Consider the following 20,614-nt stretch of genomic DNA (forward strand, 5'->3'; position numbering starts at 1 on the left):
CTACTTTGTTAAATCAAGAATTTAGTTATACTGAAATTTGTTATATCAAGGTTTAAAGGGACACTAAAGGCAAGTCACATAAGTCATAATTAAGTCAAACTAAAGTGATAGATTAATGCTTCAGAACACTTAAGGCGTCAATATTATTGCAAGCAACGTTTTAGTAATCAAGAAATTGAAGTGAATGCAGGTCACGAATTGCGACATTCAGGTACTAGCCCAACGACATAGGCACTCCACATTTTAATTCTGTGACTAAAACTCAACCTCTCGTAATAAAAACATAATTGCACCGCATTATAAGACGGAACAAAATGCTATTTGCCCAGTTCTATTCGATATTCTGAAAAAAGAACTCATTGACATGGCTGCTCGAAAGGTTTCATTTTCGCTTGACCCTGCGCCGCCAACTCTTTTGCATTTCAGTAGTTTCGAAGTCACGTAGTGCGGCGTCGGTTTGATTGGCTCGCGAAACTCGCACAAAAGCAGCAGAGAATTCCACAACCTCCGGATGCCTGAACAGTCCCCGCCACTTGACCAAAAAGCAGTTGCAGTGGCAAATCCAATGCTCTGTCTTGGTTCGCTTTCTCCGTGGCCGCGCATTTGCATTGTGTGCAAAAAAAACGTAGCACCGTTTGCCACGCATCATTTAACTCACCGACGGCAGTAAAGGGCAGTGACAGCATATTCATGTCCCCCCTCCTCTACTTGGAGGTTGAGATCGAAATTGCGCTAAAGCTATGCAGAGCCTTCAGATGTGAATTGCTCTTAAACTCAGTAATTTCTTGGCACGAAACAAGTGCTGCAAGGTTTCTGGAATGGTGTTTTCACCGTCCATGTTGACCTAATATTTGCTTTTAGTGTCCCTTTAACTGTACTTTCAAAATGACATGCCAAATGTTGTGTAAATAAGAGTCCATTCAAGCTTTACAGCAGAACAAGTGCTTTTAAAAGGACATTAAGGTATGGTGGAACACGAACTAGTGAAAATTCTGGGCCATCAGGCTTGACATTGAGACAGTACAGAATGTATTATAGTTGAAAACAGAGCTAGTTGGTGCGTGAAGCACTCGTCAGAAACGAGGACAACAGATAAAAAAAGCCTAAAACATGCTCCGACTCACAATTGCCATTTTAATAAAAAAGACATTCATGTATGTTTATATTCATTCCATATGAACAACATGCTTACACAAGGCCTAAAAATGTAGCAATGTGTTGGGGTGTGGATGTGGTTTTCTGTCTTACCCCAGACACCAGGGGAATGTGCACACAGGGAAAGAAAGTTCAATAAACACGCCGAAGAGGTGAATCAAGATGTGGCATAAGACACAGGTATGAATTTGTAAACTGTGAGGTGGGAATTGTACACCGGGTACCACTATAATGTTAGAAAATGTAAATGTGAACCTGCTATAATGTGTATTGCATAGAGCGGACAATGTGTCAATGTCAGACAAAGAGCACCAACGTTCATTGTCTGAAAAACTTTTTTCCCTTGTCACCCGTTGCCATCAACGCAGCTGCTCTTTTTGATGACACAGTGGTGCTTTCATGTCACAGACAGCAGCTTGCACATAATGTGTAGAACTGGAATTTTACAGGAAATTCCTTTTTTTTTTACTTATGTCCTTATTGTGCCTGCTGAGTATATAAGCACGAACTATGGGTCTGGAAACATTTTAGTGGCACCTTTAAAGTGCCTATTTCACAGTTGGCACTGGATCATGCAATATTCATAAGTACAAGTATGCGCCGCTAACTTCGTTGGATGTTTAGCGTTCTTTTTTCTTCACACAAACTAATACTCAGTCAGAAAAGGCACAACATGAAACCCTAAAATATTGGAATAGCTCTTGTTTGTCACTACTTTCACAACCTTTCCCACAGTCTAAATTTCAGATAAATCTTGTAACCTACTCAACCTGCCTCATCCCATTTCAATGAAAAAATCAAATGAATTTCACAAAATAAAGGTTTAGTGGGCTGTGTTGCTTAGACAATCATAATTTATCCCAAAATGCACAGCTCTTATTGAGCTTATACATGCCTAAAGGAAAGTAATTGGCCCCTATATATGCCTTATATGCCAGCTTTAGTGAATATTTGAGGTGCCTAAAACAGCAATTTTTAGTGTCTCAACATCCTATCTCTAGCGATGCGATCAAGCCCTTCCATATCAGAAAGAAGTAGGTTGTGTCAGCCAGCCAGCCAGCCAGCCATCACTCTGAATGACAAGAGTTTTTTCCAGTGCATGCAGAAAGTGGTAGAATTTATACGCACGCTCTTCAAAGACGCACTAAGCGGTTCTAATCATATCTCCATTTTCTTTCGCTAACATTGCTATATGCATTTATACATAAATGCTTTTCTAATAAAAATTATAGTTGTAAGTTGGCGCACGTGTTGTGCCTTTTTTCTCTGTTGTCCTCATTACTGGTGAGCACAGCTCAAACCACTCATTGAGCACTGAATGTCACCGTGCAGGAATAATTGGTGGAAAGAAGGCTCAGAATGGCCAGAGCAGAGATGGTGGATGCGCCACTGGATATACCCGTTTGCACCAACTCAAAGAACACTACTTTGCTGAAACGGCACAAACTGGGTTGGCCAAATGGCCAAACAAATTGGGGTCATTAGTAAACACAGCTAACATCTAGGAGGGGCAGGAATTTTTTTAAACCATGTGGGATTCTGAGTGTGCACCTAAATCTTAAGTGCATTAGCATTTTCGCATCTTGCAATGCAAGTGTCACTGCTGGGAGTCCTGATGCCGGGAATAGAACCAACAACCTCAGCAGTAGAGTGCCATAGGCTCTGCACCTTTGAGCTGAACACCTACAGTGCTACCTGCGAACAGTTGTGGCAACACAGAAGGCGCTGTGAAAGCGTGTTGGGGCCAACACGCCTTAACATACTGTATGGAGCACCATAGTTAAAAGCTGAATTCCTCAAAGTTAAAAAGTGATTGCAGTAGTGCAGTCACTTTTGTATAAGGCCTCAAGAGCTCAGGAAGTGCAATTGGGATATTTCAAATTCCAGAAATTTTTCTGTGGACTCCTGTTGTGGCTTGACACCTGGCACGGGTTTGAAGATACTTTATTATCGAGGCGCACGCTGGCAGCCTCAACTCAACAACAAGAAGAGAAACCATAACAATACTAGAGCACACGCTCTCAGTGCATGCACCGCCAGCAGTAGCTTGCGAGCCCACAAACCTGTCATGCGAATGACTAATGACGTCGGAACACTTCCTTCAAGCACAGTTTTAGAAATGATCATAAGTTAGGCGATCAGGTGGACACCGATCGAGCTGCTTTGTAAGGGTACTGGCTGCTCGTGATTGCCGGAATGCAGTGGAGTTGTTGCTGGCGATGACGACTCTAGGCTATGACCTGTTGTCAGTGTAGTATCGGTGATGTCAAGTACAAGCAGCAGTTCCACTTCAACCAGTGGGTCACGTCATATTGACACATGTACTTGTTTGTCTTTTCCAGGGGACCTCTTTTCACCATCTAATAAATGTTATCGCACAGTGCAACATGCTCACATGTATCGGAAGTGTCACCGAACCTTGTGTAATCTGATTTCATGTATGCGCAAGCGAATGGTGTAGAACTTTCTGAAAGATGCGCGGGCACCAGCGATTACTTTAGAACCTTCAACGACTGATGTATAAAGCCCACACGCTTGATCCTCATATCAGATTTTCGCCGATCACCGACTGCGTTCGCCGCTTTCACTGAGCTTTGAATGTAGCCTGTGTTTGTGGGCACAGGTTTGCCTAGTAAAGTTAGTTTCGCCATTCAGAGTTTTGTTGCTGTGTCCTAGACCGTCATTACCATGTGACATCTGGTAGAGGTGCTAGTTCGTTAATGTATCGGACGCCCCTGACAAGCCATGATCCAAGCCAGGACTGCAAAACAACAACAAAATCATCCCGGAGTATCAAGCAAGCTGCCGACTGCAACAGCTGCCCCCGGAGCATGGACTTCTACCTGAGAAGACCAAGAAGAGCATGGCCAACACCAATGGCTGCCCCAGCGTGCCCCATTCTGCTGCAACAACCTTGGGACCTGTCACCTTTCCAAGGATCATCAACTGAAGACCCAGAGTCCTGGCTAGAGACCTATGAACGAATCATGCCTTTCAACTGGGACTCAGAAGACAAGCTGCGGCATGTATACTTCACCTCAGAAGATGCCGCCAGTATATGGTTCGAGTACTGAGAGTCGACCCTGACAACGTGGGACCTATTCCATAGCGGCTTCCTGCAGACTTTTACGAGCATGGTGTGCAAGGAAAGGGCCGAAGCTATGCTAGATGCCAGAGTACAAATACCCAACGAGACCATAGCGATCTTCACTGAGGAGATTACATGCCTGTTCCACCACGCCGACCCAGATATGCCTGAGGAGAAGAAAATTCGGTTCCTCATGCGTGGGGTAAAACAGGAGCCCTTCACCGGATTGAAACCCAATCCGCCCAGGACTGTTGCTGAATTTGTTTCCGAAGCAGCAACCATTGAGAAGACGCTCGATATGCAGACAAGGCAGTATAATCACCGAAACTACACCAATGTTCAATCACTCAGCAGTAAAGACATGCCAGAGACCATTAGAGCGGTCATTTGCGAGGAACTGCAGAAGCTCTTCCCTAGGTCGCAGCCTCAAGTGGCCTCAATCGCCGACATCGTCAAAGAGGAGGTTCAGCGATCACTTGGGGTTACTGAAGTGCAACCGTTGCCATCCCAGCCCCTGCCGGAAACTGTGACCTACACCTCTGTCACCCGCCATCAAGGTCTTGTGCGAACGTGCCAGGGCCCTGTAACACCACAATTTCATCATCCACCACCGAGGCGGCAGCATGCCCACCCGTCACCCAGCGCAGCTACGCGAGGAAGATGGACATTTGGCGAGCCCCCGACCACCGTCCGCTCTGCTATCACTGTGGAGAAGCCGGCCATGTGTACCACCGATGCCTATACAGCGACTTGGGACTTCGAGGGTTTGCCGTCCACACGCCGCGTCCACAGCTTGAGGAGCACCCACGTGACATCACCGACTACCTCGCTGCCACGCAGTGGAGTCCTTGAGAACCGTCCTGTTCGCCATCACCAGGCCGCTACCTGTGGCCTCAGCGCCGTCCATGCAGTGGCCCAGCCCGGGGCTGCTCTGCGAGCCCATATCCGGAAAACTAAAAGCAGCAATCAATGGGGGTGCGATTGCTGTTCGTCGAACTGACGAAGATCCTCCGGTGCTGCTGAATACTCTCTCAACGATACAACAATGACACGCCGCCATCGCGACAAAGTCTGGAAGCAAAGAATACGCTAACGAAAGACGACCTGACGACATCACGTACCAGCCACAGGTCAATGCGACGCAGCCGTGATCCGACGCCAAGACCTAACTGTAATGCAAGGCAAAGAACTATCGACCTTGACATGCTTCTCGACGGCCTTGCAGTCACCGCCTTAGTGGACACAGGAGCGGATTACTCCGTCATAAGTGGACACATCACCGCCCAGTTGAAGAAAGTTAAGACTGCATGGGAAGGCCCTCAAATTTGGACCACAGGGGGAATCCTCATTACACCGACTGAAATCCGCACGGCAAGAATTACCGTTTATGACCGGACTTACCCTGCCACCTTCGTTATCCTCTAACAGTGTTCACAATACATCAATATCGGCATGGACTTCCGTAACCAACACAGTGCAATCATCGACCTGAAGTCGAAATTGATAATGCTGTCGGAAGGTCAAGCGATACCGCCAGAGAGTTCTCGTAGTCACCATACTTTGAGTGCGCTCGAAGATCAAGTGAGCATTCCGCTGAGCTTCAGAATTATTATTTCCATCGGCACCCAAACACTCGCTGACGTAGAAGGGGTCATTGAGGGCGACCAACGTCTACTGCTCGACCGTGAAATTTGTGTCGCAAGAGGGATGGCTTGACTCCACAGAGGGAAAGTGGAAGTGATGCTAACCAACTTCAGCCAGGAGTTCAAGCACATCAACATGGGCACGACAATTGCGTACACCGAGGAAATTGCGGAAACCAGCAATGCGTTTGTCCTCACGGATTCTGTCACATCTACCTCGATGACCATAGTTCCCGAACCAGATTTTGACATGTCCAAGCCTCCCCATTAGTAAGCAGTAACAGCTCAGAACTCTTCTCCGACGATACAAACACTGCTTTTCGACGTCATCAAGGATTCAAATTACACCAGTCGCAAAGTATCACATAATAACCGAAGAGTGTGGTCGACCACTCCGTCAGAGCCCTTACCAAGTTTCGACGCAAGAATGTGAAGCTAGGCAACAAGACGACGAAATGCTGCGCAACATCATCCAGCCATGGAAAAGCCCAGGGGCACCCCCTGTTGTCTTGGTGAAGAAAAAGGACAGAACCTTATGTTCCTGCGTCGATTATTGTCGACTGAACAAGATCACAAAGAAGGATGTTTAACCCCTACCACAGATAGACGACGCATTAAATGGGCTCTGCAACGCTAAATACTTCTCGTCGATGGACCTCAAGTCTGGCTATTGGCAAATAGAAGTCGACGAAAGAGATTGTGAAAAGACAGCCTTCATCACCCCAGACAGCCTCTACGAGTTCAAGGTTATGCCATTCGGACTGTGCTCGGCACCTGCAACGTTCCAGCACCTGATGGACACAGTTTTAGCAGGATTGAAGTGGCAGACCTGTCTCGTTTACTTGGATGACGTCGTCGTCTTCGCCGGAAATTTCAACGATCACCTCAGGCGGCTTGCGATAGTACTAGAGGCCATCAAGTCATCAGGGCTTATTCTGAAGCCGGAAAAATGCCGCTTTGCTTACAATGAGCTTCTGTTCCTAAGCCACGTAATCAGCAAATCTGGTGTCTGTCCAGACCTGCAAAAAAGACAGCTGCCATCGCACAGTTCCCGCAACCCATCGACAAGAAGGCAGTGCGTGGATTCCTTGGCATGTGTACCTACTACAGGCGCTTTGTCAAGGACTTTTCACGCATCACTGAGCCGTTGACATGTCTAACTATATGTGATGTTGAGTTCAAGTGAGAAACGCCGCAGGCCAACGCATTTGAAGAACTGAAACGACGCATGCAGTCGCCGCCGGCACTTGCGCACTTCGACGAGTACGCCGATACAGAAATCCAGACTGACGCCAGTAGCCTAGGCCTCGGTGCTGTTCTAGTCCAGAGGAGAAACAGAGTCGAACAGGTGATAGCTTACGCTAGCCGGTCGCTGTCAAAAGCGGAAGGCAACTATTCTACAACCGAAAAGGAATGCTACGCCATCGTTTGGGCTACAGCTGAATTTCGCCCTTATCTTGATGGCAGGCCATTCAAAGTCGTCAGCGACCATCACGCGTTGTGTTGGCTAGCGAATATAAAGGATCCTTCAGGACGACTGGCGCGGTGGAGCCTCAGACTGCAAGAATACGACATCACTGTATTTACAAGTCTGGACGAAAACACTCTGATACCCAATGCCTATCACACGCCCCCACTGACTCGCTGCCACACGACGACGAGGATGGCGACGCCTTCGTTGGAATAATAAGCATGGAAGACTTCACTGAACAGCAACGAGCAGACCTGGAGCTAAAAGGCCTCATCGACTATTTAGAAAGGAATACCAATGTTATCCCTAGGTCGTTTAAGCACGGATTGTCTTCATTCACACTTCAAAACAACCTACTCATGAAGAACTTCTCAACAGTCCTCACCAACTACCTTCTTGTTGTTCCACCAGTGCTGCGTCCAGAGGTACTGCACGCCCCACAACACGATTCAACCGCTGGGCACCTCAGATTCTCCTGAACGCTATTGAGGATACAGGAAAGGTATTACTGGCTGTGCCTGACCGCCGACGTCACCCATTACGTCAAGACATGCCGAGACCATCAGCGACGCAAGACACCCCCTACAAGATCAGCAGGACTACTACAGCCGATCAAGCCTCCTTGTCACCATTTCAGCAGATCAGGATGGATTTGTTGGGACAGTTTCTTGCGTCAACATCCGGAAATAAGTGGATCGTCGTGGTGACAGACTACCTCGCCCGCTTCGCTGAAACTAAAGCCCTGCTGAAAGGTAGCGCAGCCAAGGTGGAAAAATTTTTCGTCGAGAACATTCTGCTGCGACATGGTGCCTCGGAAGTGCTCATCACCGACAGAGGAATGGTCTTTACAGCAGGGCTAACCCAAGCCATTCTGCAATACACCTAGACAAGCCACAGGAGGACAACTGCCTACCACCCGCAGCAACGGTCTTATGGAGTGTCTGAATAAAACCCTCACTGACACACTAGCAATGTACGTCGACGTCGAGCACAAAACATGGGATGCAGTCCTGCCGTAAGTGACCTTTGCTTACAACATGGTGGTGCATGAAACAACACAGATCACGCCGTTCAAGCAGGCTTACTGCACGAATATGATGACTCTCGATGCCATGCTGCCCCATATCACCGACAAAGATGTCGCCACATATTTCCAGCACGCTGAAGAAGCCTGACAGCTCGTGCGCCTGCGCATCAAGAACCAGCAGAGGACCGACAGCCCACACTATAACCTTCGACAATGCTACGTCGAGTACCAACCTCGCGACCATGTTTCGGTTTGGACCCCAATATGCCGACAAGGACTCATGAGAAACTATTACGCCACTATTTCGGACCCGACAAGATCATCTGGCGCATTGGCTCACTCGACTATGAGGTCGTGCCAGACGGCCTTTTACTACCACAGCAGCGCCGCTCAAGAACTGAAATAGTCCTTGTTGTGAGGCTTAAGTCGTTCTACCAGCACTAATGAACTTTGGGACCTTACATAGCTGAACACTGGACTTTTTCTTTTACTTTGTTACTTTGGGATTTGCTTCTTGGTTTTGTTTAATATGTGTCCTTTTTGTTTTTAGCTACCCTGTTTGGTTTGCAGCTTCGGGACGATGCTTTCTGAAAGAGGGGCATTGACAGGTGTACTTGTTTGTCTTTTCCGGGTGACCACTTTTCACCGTCTTAAAAATTTTATCGCACAGCACAACACGCCTGCATGTATCGGAAGTTTCTTGAATGTTATCGACGGTTCTTTTTACTGCTTGGTGTCACCGAACCTTTTCTAAGCTGACTTCGTGTATGCACGATGCAAATGGTGTAGAACTTTCTGGAAGATGTGCACGATTGCTGTCTGTGTTCGCCGCTTTCGCTGAGTTTTGTGTGTAGCCTGTTTTTGTGGGCACAGGTTCGCTCAATAAACTGCTAGTTTCATCCTTCCCAGTTTTGCAGCTGTGTCCTCGATCGTCACCACCACGTGACAATATCGTTGGCTCGATGCTCGTAGGTGGCCCATGTGCACGAACCACACTTTGCTTCACATGTTTACTAGATATGTTGAAGACTACTTTACACGCGTCACTTCTTCAGGCCACCAGTTCACCACTTCTCCACACACAGCATGCACTAGTACACGATCACCCACAGCAAACACTCGCGGCGGACCTCTGCGCATATCAGCAGATGTTTTTATTTTGGCAGCCTTAGCGCTGATCGCATCTTTTACATCTGGGCACAGTAGCAACAATCAGGTCCAAATTCAGCTTCCTTTGTACAAATAATTCAGCAGGTGTTCTTCCTGTGAAAGTGGGAGGCGTTGTTCGATAACAGAATACGAAGTTATCTATTCTGTGTTGAAGTGTTCTACTAGTGCCCTTTTCTGCGTCTTCTAGGGCCTGTTTGAGCAGTGCTTTCTTAGCTGTCTGAACTGCACGCTCCGCCACACAGTTAGACTGCGATTGGTATGGTGGCATCAGTGTGTGCCGCACACCATTAGCTTGCAGGAAGTCTCTGAACTCAGCAGCTCGTTGTCTATCAGTACCTCCAGGGGAAAACCATGCACCATGAACCAAGAATGCACGACTTCAACTGTCTTCGAGGCGGTTGTTCCGTTCATGATCTTAATTTCCAATCATTTGGACTACGTGTCGATAGACGCAAGAAATGTCTTCCCTTTTGTCTGGCAAAATCTAAATGCACTCGTTCCCATGGATTTTAAGATACTTGCCACAGCGACAAAGGTACGGGTGGCACTGCAGGGAGGACAGTCTGGCACATTTCACATTTGCGAACAATGCTTTCGAAGGCCTCATCCATTCCAGACCACCATACTACGGACCTCACTAATGCTTTCATTTGGGTTATTCCTAAGTGCTGTTCATGCAGCAATTGCTAAAGACCATTTTGCAATGACTCCGGTACTACAGCTCTGTTTGTTCACATAACACACCTGTCATCTACACAGAGGTCCAACTGGCGTATCCAGAATGGTTTTAGCTCCTCAGACACTGCTTTGGGCCATCCATGCCAAATCATGTCACGCACAGCCCTCAGCACTTCATCACGTCCCATTTCCTGGCTGACATCCTAAATGCTTGGATGTCATTTGGCCCTAAATGACATCCAAGTCATTTAGGGCCAAGAAGTAAAAGATTTCCTCAGAACTGCTGTCTGTGTTGGGTAGGGGTAAGCAGGACAACGCATCGGCATGCTGGATAGCCAATCCTGGCTTGTGTTTGATTCTACAGCTGTAGTTGGCCAAAAATGTCAACCAGCGATGCACTCTTGCAGTGGCCACCGCAATGCCCAGCCATTTAGGATGAAACAAAATTGTCAAGGGCTGGTGATAAGTAATCATATCAAAGACGCATCAGTAGAGATACTTGTGAAATTTTTTTTACAGCAAACACGATACTAGGCGCTTCTTTTTCAATTTGCCCATAGTTACGGTTGGACACAGACAATGACCGTGACACAAAAGCAACTGGCTTTTCCTCCCCATTCACCACGTGCAATAGCACAGCACCCAACCCATAATCAGATGCATTGCATGTGATCGAAATTTCTTTTTTCACATCATAGAGTTGCAGCACACTCTTATCAGTGAACATTTCTTTGTATCTGCTGAATGCCTCATCACATTCCCATGACCAGTGCCATTTAGTTTCTTTTTGAAGCTAGTGCAATGGTTCCAAGACTGAGGTGAAATTTGGCAATAATTTCCCATAGTAGTTAATCAAACCCAAAAAGGCCTTCAGCTCGGTCATGCTTGGTGCTTTTCTAATGGCTTCTACTTCTTCCGCCATTTAGTGCAAGCCATTCTTGCCGATCTTGTCACTGCTGAAAGAAAGTGAATTTCCTAGAGTTCACTTTTATGCCGTGTTCACTTAGGCGTCGAAGCACTTGCTCCACTCTGTGGTAGCACTCCTTGTAATTTTCACCTGCAATGACTACATCATCTAAATAGCAGGCGGTTCCTGGCATACTGCATAACATCTGGTCCATCACTGCTTGGAAAATAGCCGGTGCGCATGCTACACCATAAGGCAAGCAACAGAAGCTAAACAGGGCTAACTGGCTGTTAATGGTGAGCAGTTCTTGTGCTTGTTTTAGTTCAAGCTGCAAGTACACTTTCAAGAGATCTATGATAGAAAACACTGTTTCACCCTGCAGGTTTGCGAACATATCTTCAGACAGTGGCAAGGGATATTGCAATCAACTTTTATTGCTGGATTTGCTGTGACATCATAATCGCCACATAATCACAGTTCCTGTTTGTTTTATTTTGGGAAAATAACAAGCAGATTGCCCATGTACTGTGTCTGACTCTGTATGACACCATCTGTTGCTAGCTTGAGCTATTCTTGCTCGACTTGCTCACGCAAAGCGTATGGCATTGGTCGCGCTTTCATAAATACACGGCACACCTTCAATTCAATGCTGCATTTGAACCCTTTAATGGTACTAAAACTCGACTCAAACATGCCGGGAAATTTCTCAGCAAGCGATGCCTTCTTATCTGAAGCCTTTACAGACAAGACTTAAGGCCAATTTATTTTGATTTTAGAGAGCCGATATCAGCCAAACAATGTGGGCATTCTTGCTTCGTTATGACCAGTGGCAGTTGGAAGCATTGTTCTTGGTATTGCATCTTTACATTTATGACGCCTACCTTATGGACTGCCGTGCCATTGTAGATGGCTAATTTGACATTTGCTTGTCTGCAAGAGGCATTTCAAAAGTGTTTAACACACTCTCCTTCTGACATTATTGACACTGCTGCGCCCGTGTCAAGTTCCATGGGTATCACTTTACCATTTATCAGAACCTAGAGTAAAATGGTGTGCATGCTTTCTATGTGGTTCGTGTGACACAAATTGAGTAGTTCATTGTCGCACTCTTAATTCTCTACACTGTGGACAAGCTTAGATTTGCACATTTTGGCAACATGGCCTATTATTGTACACTTATAACAGGTACTGTTCAGTAATAGGCAACTCGAGTGAATGCTGTCCTCCGCATCAATGACACATTTCTTTCGTCTTTTTTTTTCGCTGACCACTTCGCTTTTGTGAGGCTGGACTTGGTCGGTATTTTTCTCGCTGGTGCTTTGTTCTGTTTGGATGTCTTCTGTTTCTGAAGGTGCTCCTTTAGTGTTGGGTTGCAGCATTTCTTTCGTGTTCTGTGTCGCAGCTTCCATGGCTATTGCTATGCTGTGTCCGAATGTCCCTTCGTCGTCTGGCACTGTCAACAGCCTGCACCATACTCCCTCAACGTAGCCCAGCAACGAGCTGGCCCCACAGAGCTTTGGTCAAAAAGGTGCTGAATTCGCATGTTGCAGCGAGTTTCTTCAATTCGACTAATAAATCTGTGACTGTCTCATGCAGCTCTTGCTTTTGCTGGTGAAAACGATGCCATTCCGTGACTAGGGAGCACTTAGGAGCATAATGCTTCTTCAGAACACCCACGACTTCCATGAATGACACCTCAGATGGTGTTTTAAGAAGCAGCAAGTTCTGCAGCCTGACGTATGCCTCCTCACCTATAGCCATTAAAAAGTCTGGGAGCCTCTCGTCTTCGGCTGTGCTGTTGGTCGCAGCAAATACTTCGAACCACTCCAGTTACACCTCAAAGTTTCCGTCCTCCGTTTGGAACCCCGGTCACTTCACATCGCCATGCTTCCGTTTGGCCTCGTTGTAGTGGACATCCTAGAAACCTGGCGTGAATACTGCCCTTGTTGTCACGTGGCTTGATACCAGGCACGGGTTAGAAGATACTTTATTATCAAACCACATGCCTCAACTCAACAACAAGAAGAGAACACACAACGATACTCAGGTGCCTATACAAGCACACGCTATCTCTGCACATGCGCAGCGAGCAGTAGCTTGCAAGCACACAAATATGCCACATGAACGACTGATGTTGTCACAAGCGGCAGCACTTGGTCAAAGCTGCCAATGCACATGTTTGCATTTACACTTGGGAGGCGTTTGCATGTTGTCAAGCCACTGTGAGCAGCTTATGCCCCAAACCTGTCTTCATAGCCTGCACCAGTTCAACTGCAGAACTGCAACTCAACTGCAGAAATTACACAAACAAGTAGACCATAAATAAATAAGCCAAAGGGACTTACTGATACAACGCATTTCCTGTTTACTGAGCCAACTATGACTTTTACTTTGTGGAGTTTAGCGTCAACATATCTTGATAGATCTTGTTTCCATTTGCTATTAAAATTGGCAGTGTTTCTTTGTGATAGTGAAATAGCTCATTTTAGATGTCTTATGATGCAACTAATCCTTTAATTAGCGACAGTTCAATTTAACTCTGCAGCACCGAGTCTGAGACACATCAATGCATTGTGTCCTTCGTCAATTTGACTTTCCCGCTTGAAGAATCTACCTCAATGCTTACTTAAATGCCATTGACTGGCACATAAGAAGTTGTTACGTACACATAACGTTTTCATGTAAGGCCCATTCTTTGGAAATATTGGCAGTTGCTATCAGAAAAATTATTGCACATTCCTGCACCAGCTGTTTTGCCTGCTGGTACCACCACCTTCTGCATCACTTCTGCAGCTAACACAAATTGGTGTCATTGCAGCACATTTGCATGATGTGCAATATTCTGTGATTCTGTTTGGACCTTGCACTGTGCATCATTTTTTGTTGTGCTGATAAATAACAAAGAACTGGAAATGTGCACTTGAAATAGTAAATATGGCACTTGCTTATAAGCACGCCTCCGCTAATCATATGTGCCACATATTTTTCGGTTATATACGATATACATGCGACAATGGCACATTGACATTTTTTTTTTCCCTCATTGTGGATGCCATTACAGTGCACAGGCAGCACTCACAACCAATGTTCAGATAGTTCTCTCAGAGCACACGACGACACTAAAGCGTCGTCTTGTGCTCCCTCTCCATTGCCATTTAGTCTGTACACCTGGAAGGCCCCAACCGGAATGTGCCAAAATCTGCCGCAGCGGGCACTGCTTGTTGCAGAACAATAGTGAGGATGAAGAAGGTGCTAGAAGGAAGTAATATTAGGTTCAATCTCTCATACAAACAGGCAGGTACAGTAGTAGAACAGCAACTTCCAGGTTCGTTTTATGCTAAAAACGCTGTGTTGCTAGCTAACATGCAAAGTGATTTGCAACCTCTGGCTAATATCTGTGGACAGCAAGGCAAGAATTTAGGTTTGAATTTTACCGTTAAAAAATCAGGTGTTATGGTATTCAATGGAAACTGTGAACAGACAGTGACAATACATGGCCATGAAATACCTCGGGTAAAAGAATATGAATACCTTGGTGCATGGATAAACGAAGGCAATACATATATGGAAAAAGAGGAAAGAACAATAACAGTAAAGGGGAAGAGAAATGCAGCCATAATGCAACACAGAATGCTCGGGGATACAATAGGTACGAGGTGCTCCAGGGTATGTAGAAAGATGTAATGGTTCCAGGACTTCCATTTGGAAATGTGGTTGTTTGCTTGAAATCAGGAGTACAAACTGGACTCGATGACAACCAAAGCTCAGTGGGACGCCTCATATTGGGCGCTCACGGAAAGTCTACAAATGAAGCTGCGCAGTGTGATATGGGCTCAACAAGTTTTGAAGTGAGGGATGCTCACAGTAAAATTAATTATAAAAAACGACTGAGGGATATGGAAGAAAGTAAATGCGTGGGGAGAGTTGAGGTATTTGTACAGGAAAAACAATGATTCACAGTGGAGGAAAAGAACAAGGAAGCTTACCAGCAAGCATGTGGCCTGTAAAGTGAGCAGCACAACAACAAAGAATGTCAAGCAGAAACTCAGAGATGCTGAAATTATCTCGTGTGTGGGGGCAATGGAAAAGAAACCTGCCATGAGTAACTACTTAAGAGGAAAAAAACGAAATCGGGAAAGAAACAATTTATAATAACTCAAAAGGAAGCTCATTACTTTTTGAGCGAGACCAGGATGCCTTAGAGCACACACTTATAAAGCGAAATATAAGGAAGAAGAAGCATGTGCTTGCTGCGGTAAAGCTAGGAAAGTGATGGAGCATGTTTTATTAGAATGTGATAATATCTGCTCAGCGGTTAACTTAGGCACCCCTGGCCTCCTTGAAGCCCTTGGGTTCAGCATTAAGAGAAGGGGGAAAGTAAACATGTCCACAACAGAGATTAGTGAGAGGCGACTGGAAGATTGGTGGAAGTAGGGAAACGACAAAAAGTGGAGACGTGCAAAAGCAAAGTTCACAATAGGGAGTCAGAAAATTTGGTTATCGGAATTCATCATGTGGTTTTCTTTTTCTTTTTTAACCCAAGTAGGACATCAGGCAGTATAATAGCAAGAGCGTGGTGGCACAACCCACTGTCCATCCCGTTTCAAAGGGGATGCTCATAACATCCACCCACCAATCCATCCATCGATAATGTCACCGTGCCAGTGCACGAGCCACCGTGGTGGGTTTTCCTCTGGCTCTCAGATTTATTATACCCATATAAGTGAACTTTTCTTTTTTGTTTGTTTTAATGAACTTCGTACTTTAGCACTTAAGTTGTGTGATCCCGTATCTTCTTTTTTTTTTCTTTCAAGGAAATATTCGGCTTGAACATTTGAGGCCATATCTTTCTAAATATTCATACGCAATTAATGATCACCTATTCAAGTGCCCCGCAGTATTACCCATGGCCTGTGTCCGAAGCTCCAACATTTCGGCTGCTGCATAAACGATATAGTAATGATAAAACATTATTTGGTGTTGCTTATCATTTTCGCCACGGCTGATTTGACGATTTCATCTGGGTCACTTTCCACGTGGATTCTGTTCCTTTATTTTTGCATCCAATCATCAAATCAAACAGGAATTTCGTCTATCCCTGTCACTGCGTGCTTAGGGCCACCAGTATTACTTTCTCTCGGTTTAAAAACTTCATTAAGATTGGCAGCGCATTAGTACGTAAAATATTTGGCTCATAAAGGCTGCACAGGCGAGTCCTTGAAAAGCCAGGAAGCGAGACAACCGTTGTGCTGCTAACTTTCGGCTGAGGAATCCAGCCATTCACACGCATAAAAACCCGACCTGAAAAGATGCGCCGTTCGCCACCACGACAAGCATGACATTGCTTTGTCGCAAGAACAAGTGAAAAAAATAAAAGCGCTGTACCCGCTAACGAAGAGAAACTCACCGCAGGCACACATGATCGCGCGGACACAATGTATTGGACCACCGTCGCGCTGTCATCAAATGCGATAAGTCATCACTCGGGAAGCACGATACCGAGGATGGTGCTCTTTACGAAAGCAGGAAGACCGATCGGCCGTCATATTCCCCGTTCCCTGATCAAAGGCGGGTTCAACTTCACCACGCGCACGCTGCAACTCTCGCAGCACCCAAAGCCGCGTGACAAGGCCAGTTTGGAAACAGCTGTCCCTCACCGGGCTCCTTCACAATGGTCTGCCAGATGCCGACGCGCTGTGCCATGCCGAAATCACAGCGGTCGCCGCCGACCGCTGGGCGCGTACCGCAGAGCAGTGGCAGGCACGCGCGGGACACTCACCATCGTCGACGGCGCTCAGAGCCTCAGCCGCTGACCCGACCAGCACTCAAACACACGAGCCCATAGAATAAACGAGCGGTTCACTTGAGAGAAGGTAATGTACCACACAACTGAGGAGAGGCCCTGACGTCACTCTTTGCGAAGCTAAAGTGAAGCCGGAAGTTGGCGTTGTTCATGGCGTTGCTCCGCCTATCGGGCTAGCTCTCCTCTCTTGTTTACACTTCTTGCGAGACCACGCGCGCACTGCGCGCAAACGTACTGCTCGGCCGCGCGCGCTCCGCAGCAATACTAAGCAATCGTTTAGCGTGTAAGCATGATTCCGCATAAGAAGGAAACATTTCCCGCGGATATGCCTTCGACCGTTGCCATGGCGCGGTACATTGCGTACAACAGCGTTGCAATGGCGTTCATTTCACGAACTTTAGTTCCTCCTATCCCGCATGGCCACAGCAACATCAGGTACACTCTTAGAAAAATTTACACCCTTTGGGGCGTATCTTGTCCCACAACGATAATCGTCATCCGCGCTGCCCGCGCTTTCTTTAACGCTGCGAGCACGGTACTTTCCAGTCACGAACGGCATGCGCCTTATCAGTGTGACGCAGCATTCTCGACAGGAAAGTAGCGAGCGCCGAGTTTTCAGGAAAGGAAACGCAAGCAAGGCAGATGACGATTATTGTTGTGGGACAAATATACACCCCAAAGGGTGCAACCGCTTTAAGAGTGTAGAGCGCAGTCCAGATAACGCAGCGCAACAAAACACGGAGACCAAAGCAAACCTGCCCGCACGGCGCCTTTGCCACAGTACGAAACCTACGGAGCAACACGTGTGAGCGCACAGAACAATAACAAAGCCGCCATTGTGGCCCGAAAGGCGTGGCTGTTACAGCAAAGAAATAAAAAATCAGCAAAAAAAGGCCAAAAAAGAATTACTACGTCATTTTCTCCACATTTTCTCCTAGCGCGCAGAGGGGGTAGGGCATAGAGTTTCTCACCACGAGTAGGGCCTCTCAGTTTCCTTCCTCCATAGTACCACATGACTGTACCTTCCGCAGTGGTACGAAAATGAGCAGCGGCAGCGCATGGAACTTAGCGGGGCGGACGCGAGATGGCGTTTCTGTAGATCAGGTATCTTCAGATATGTGTACAGGAAAAACATTGATTCACAGTGGACGAAAAGAACTAGGAAGCTTACCAGCAAGCATAGAGTTTCTCTATGCCAGCAAGTATGCACGAGTATGCGGCCCATATGCGGCCTGTAGGGTGGGCAACACAGCAACAAAGAAGGTCAAGCAGATAGCCAGAGAGGCTGAAATAATCTCATAGGTGGCAGGTATGGAAAAGAAACCTGCCATGAGTAAGTACTTAAAAGGAAAAAGCGAAATCAGGAAAGAAACGTTAACCATTTATGATAACTCAAAGGGAAGCTCATTACTTTTCGAAGCGAGATCGGGATGCCTTAGAACACGCACCTATAAAGCAAGATATAAGAAGGAAGAATCATATGTGCTTGCTGCGGTAAAGCTACACTCTAATAGCGTCCTCGATCACCTTGCCCCAGGGTTTCCCCAAAACGAAGCGCACTGCGGAGCTAGGGTCAACATCGAGGACAAACTGCACCCCGTGCAGGTATAGTAACCCTACACTCTTAGAAAAGTTTACACCCTTTGGGGCGTATCTTGTCCCACAACAATAATCGCCATCCGTGCTGCCCGCGTTTCCTTTCTTTAACGCTGCGAGCCCGGTACTTCCCAGTCACGAACGGCATGCGCCTTATCAGTGTGACGCAGCATTCTCGACAGGAAAGTAGCGAGCGCCGAGTTTTCAGTAAAGGAAACGCAAGCAAGGCAGATGACGATTATTGTTGTGGGACAAATATACACCCCAAAGGGTGCAACCGTTTTAAGAGTGTACACTCTAAGAAAAATTTACACCCTTTGGGGCGTATCTTGTCCCACAACAATAATTGTCATCCGTGTTGCCCGCATTTCCTTTCTTTAACGCTGCGAGCCCGGTACTTCCCAGTCACGAACGGCATGCGCGTTATCAGTGTGACGCAGCATTCTCGACAGGAAAGTAGCGAGCGCCGAGTTTTCAGGAAAGGAAATGCAAGCAAGGGAGATGACGATTATTGTTGTGGGACAAATATACACCCCAAAGGGTGCAACCGTTTTAAGAGTGTATGCCGTGCAGGGTGCTTGCATGCAGCGCCACTTTACCCCTGGCGTGCAAAACGTGCGCGAACACACGCGCGCACACATTTTGTTGTTTGCAGGTGCTGAGCATCCGCGGCAAGCGCTCGAACTTTGTCAAACGGCGTGCTCCGACATACCTGGTTGCAAGCAAACACCAATGGATATTATAATTAATCCTGACGACCCGTTCCTGACGACCAGTTCAACGAACCTGTCCACTTTCGGTCGCTCTTCACCACATTGTTTTTGGACGAGGTCGATCAGCATGTACGTTGTCTTCGCTGTCAGACAAACTTGAAGAAAGCTCATTGATTGCGGCAACTACTAGCGCTTCCTTTCTCATTGCCGACATCTCCACTAGCTAACTCCGCCAACTCCGTTGCAACCGCAGCAAGCTATCGGGCCAGAGCGTCTGCAGTTGTGCAGTCGGCTGTGCGACCGCGCGTCCCGCAGTGCTTGCTGGGATTGCCCCCGGCGCACCGCCGATTTTATCGGTGCGAGACGGCAACTGGGCAACAAAGGTCATGGATGGATGGATGTTACGAGCGTCCCCTTTGGAACGGAGGGATGGGTTGCGCCACCAAGCTTTTGCTACTATACTGCCTAATATTTTACCTAGGTTAAACAATGAAAAAAGACACAAAAAAAAACACTATGAACTACCACGCCCAAATTTTCTGATCCCCTATTGCGAACCCGTCTTTTGTCGTTTCCCTACTTTTCTTCCACCAATCCTCTAGTCGCCTCTTACTAATGTCTATTGTGGACATGTTTGCTTTACCACTGCTCCCTCTGAACCCAAGGGCTTCAAGGAGGCCAGTGGTGCCTAAATCGTCATCAAGCCCTGGCCAATGCCCTGGCCCACTGCAGTGTCCGCAACTTGAAGCATCTTAATACGGTACGCGCGCGAACGAGAAGCGAGCTATGCCGTCTGAGTTCGAGAGTAGTTATTTCATAAAAGCAAAAACAAACAACAATGTGACGTCACATTTGGTAAAATCAATTTGTCCTCCTTTCTTACCTTCACGCATGCGCAGCGACCACAGAGCCCTCGGGGGCGATCTTTATTCAAACTCTATGCAGGTGGCAGCTTCTTAACGGACCGTCCTTGCTCGGCTAGCCCGCTTACGGCTAAGCGGGCGGCGCATGCGCATTCGCGCTTCCGCTCCGCTTAACTGCTTAGCGGAGCGTAAAGACGTCCCTACAAACTTCTTAATCTCATCCGCCCACCTAACTTTCTGCCGCCCCCTGCTACGCTTCCCTTCCCTTGGAATCCAATCCGTAACCCTTAAGAGGAAGCTTTAGCTCGGGCCCAACTCCGACGCTGCCTATTCAAATACATGTAAAAACGCAAAAACGGTTTTCTGAGATAACTCCTGGACCGATGTTAATGAAATTTATTGCATTTGAAAAATAAAGTTAAATTATAGTGACTGCTGGAAGCGGAATTTTGATTTAGGGCTTAAATTTTGTTAACAGAAGTTTGAAAAAAATAGAAGCA

General features: G+C 46.8%; 1 protein-coding gene across 4 annotated transcripts in view; it reads right to left on the reverse strand.

Moving 5' to 3' along the window:
* Nucleotides 1-17,983, reverse strand: part of LOC135905991 (motile sperm domain-containing protein 1-like) — a 153,849-nt gene extending 135,866 nt beyond the window's left edge. Inside the window, exon 1 of one of the 4 annotated variants that reach the window (XM_065437142.1) lies at nt 17,914-17,983. In XM_065437142.1, the coding sequence (XP_065293214.1) occupies nt 17,914-17,956 (43 nt within the window). In that variant the 5' untranslated portion in view covers nt 17,957-17,983. Of the gene's footprint in view, nt 1-16,546; nt 16,750-16,796; nt 17,073-17,913 lie in introns of those variants that run through there. The other 3 variants (XM_065437144.1, XM_065437141.1, XM_065437143.2) reach the window with 3 other exon arrangements.
* Between the last annotated feature and the right edge of the window lie 2,631 nt (nt 17,984-20,614).

This window comes from Dermacentor albipictus, chromosome 1 (genome assembly GCF_038994185.2).
Source record: "Dermacentor albipictus isolate Rhodes 1998 colony chromosome 1, USDA_Dalb.pri_finalv2, whole genome shotgun sequence".
NCBI classification, from domain to species: domain Eukaryota; kingdom Metazoa; phylum Arthropoda; class Arachnida; order Ixodida; family Ixodidae; genus Dermacentor; species Dermacentor albipictus.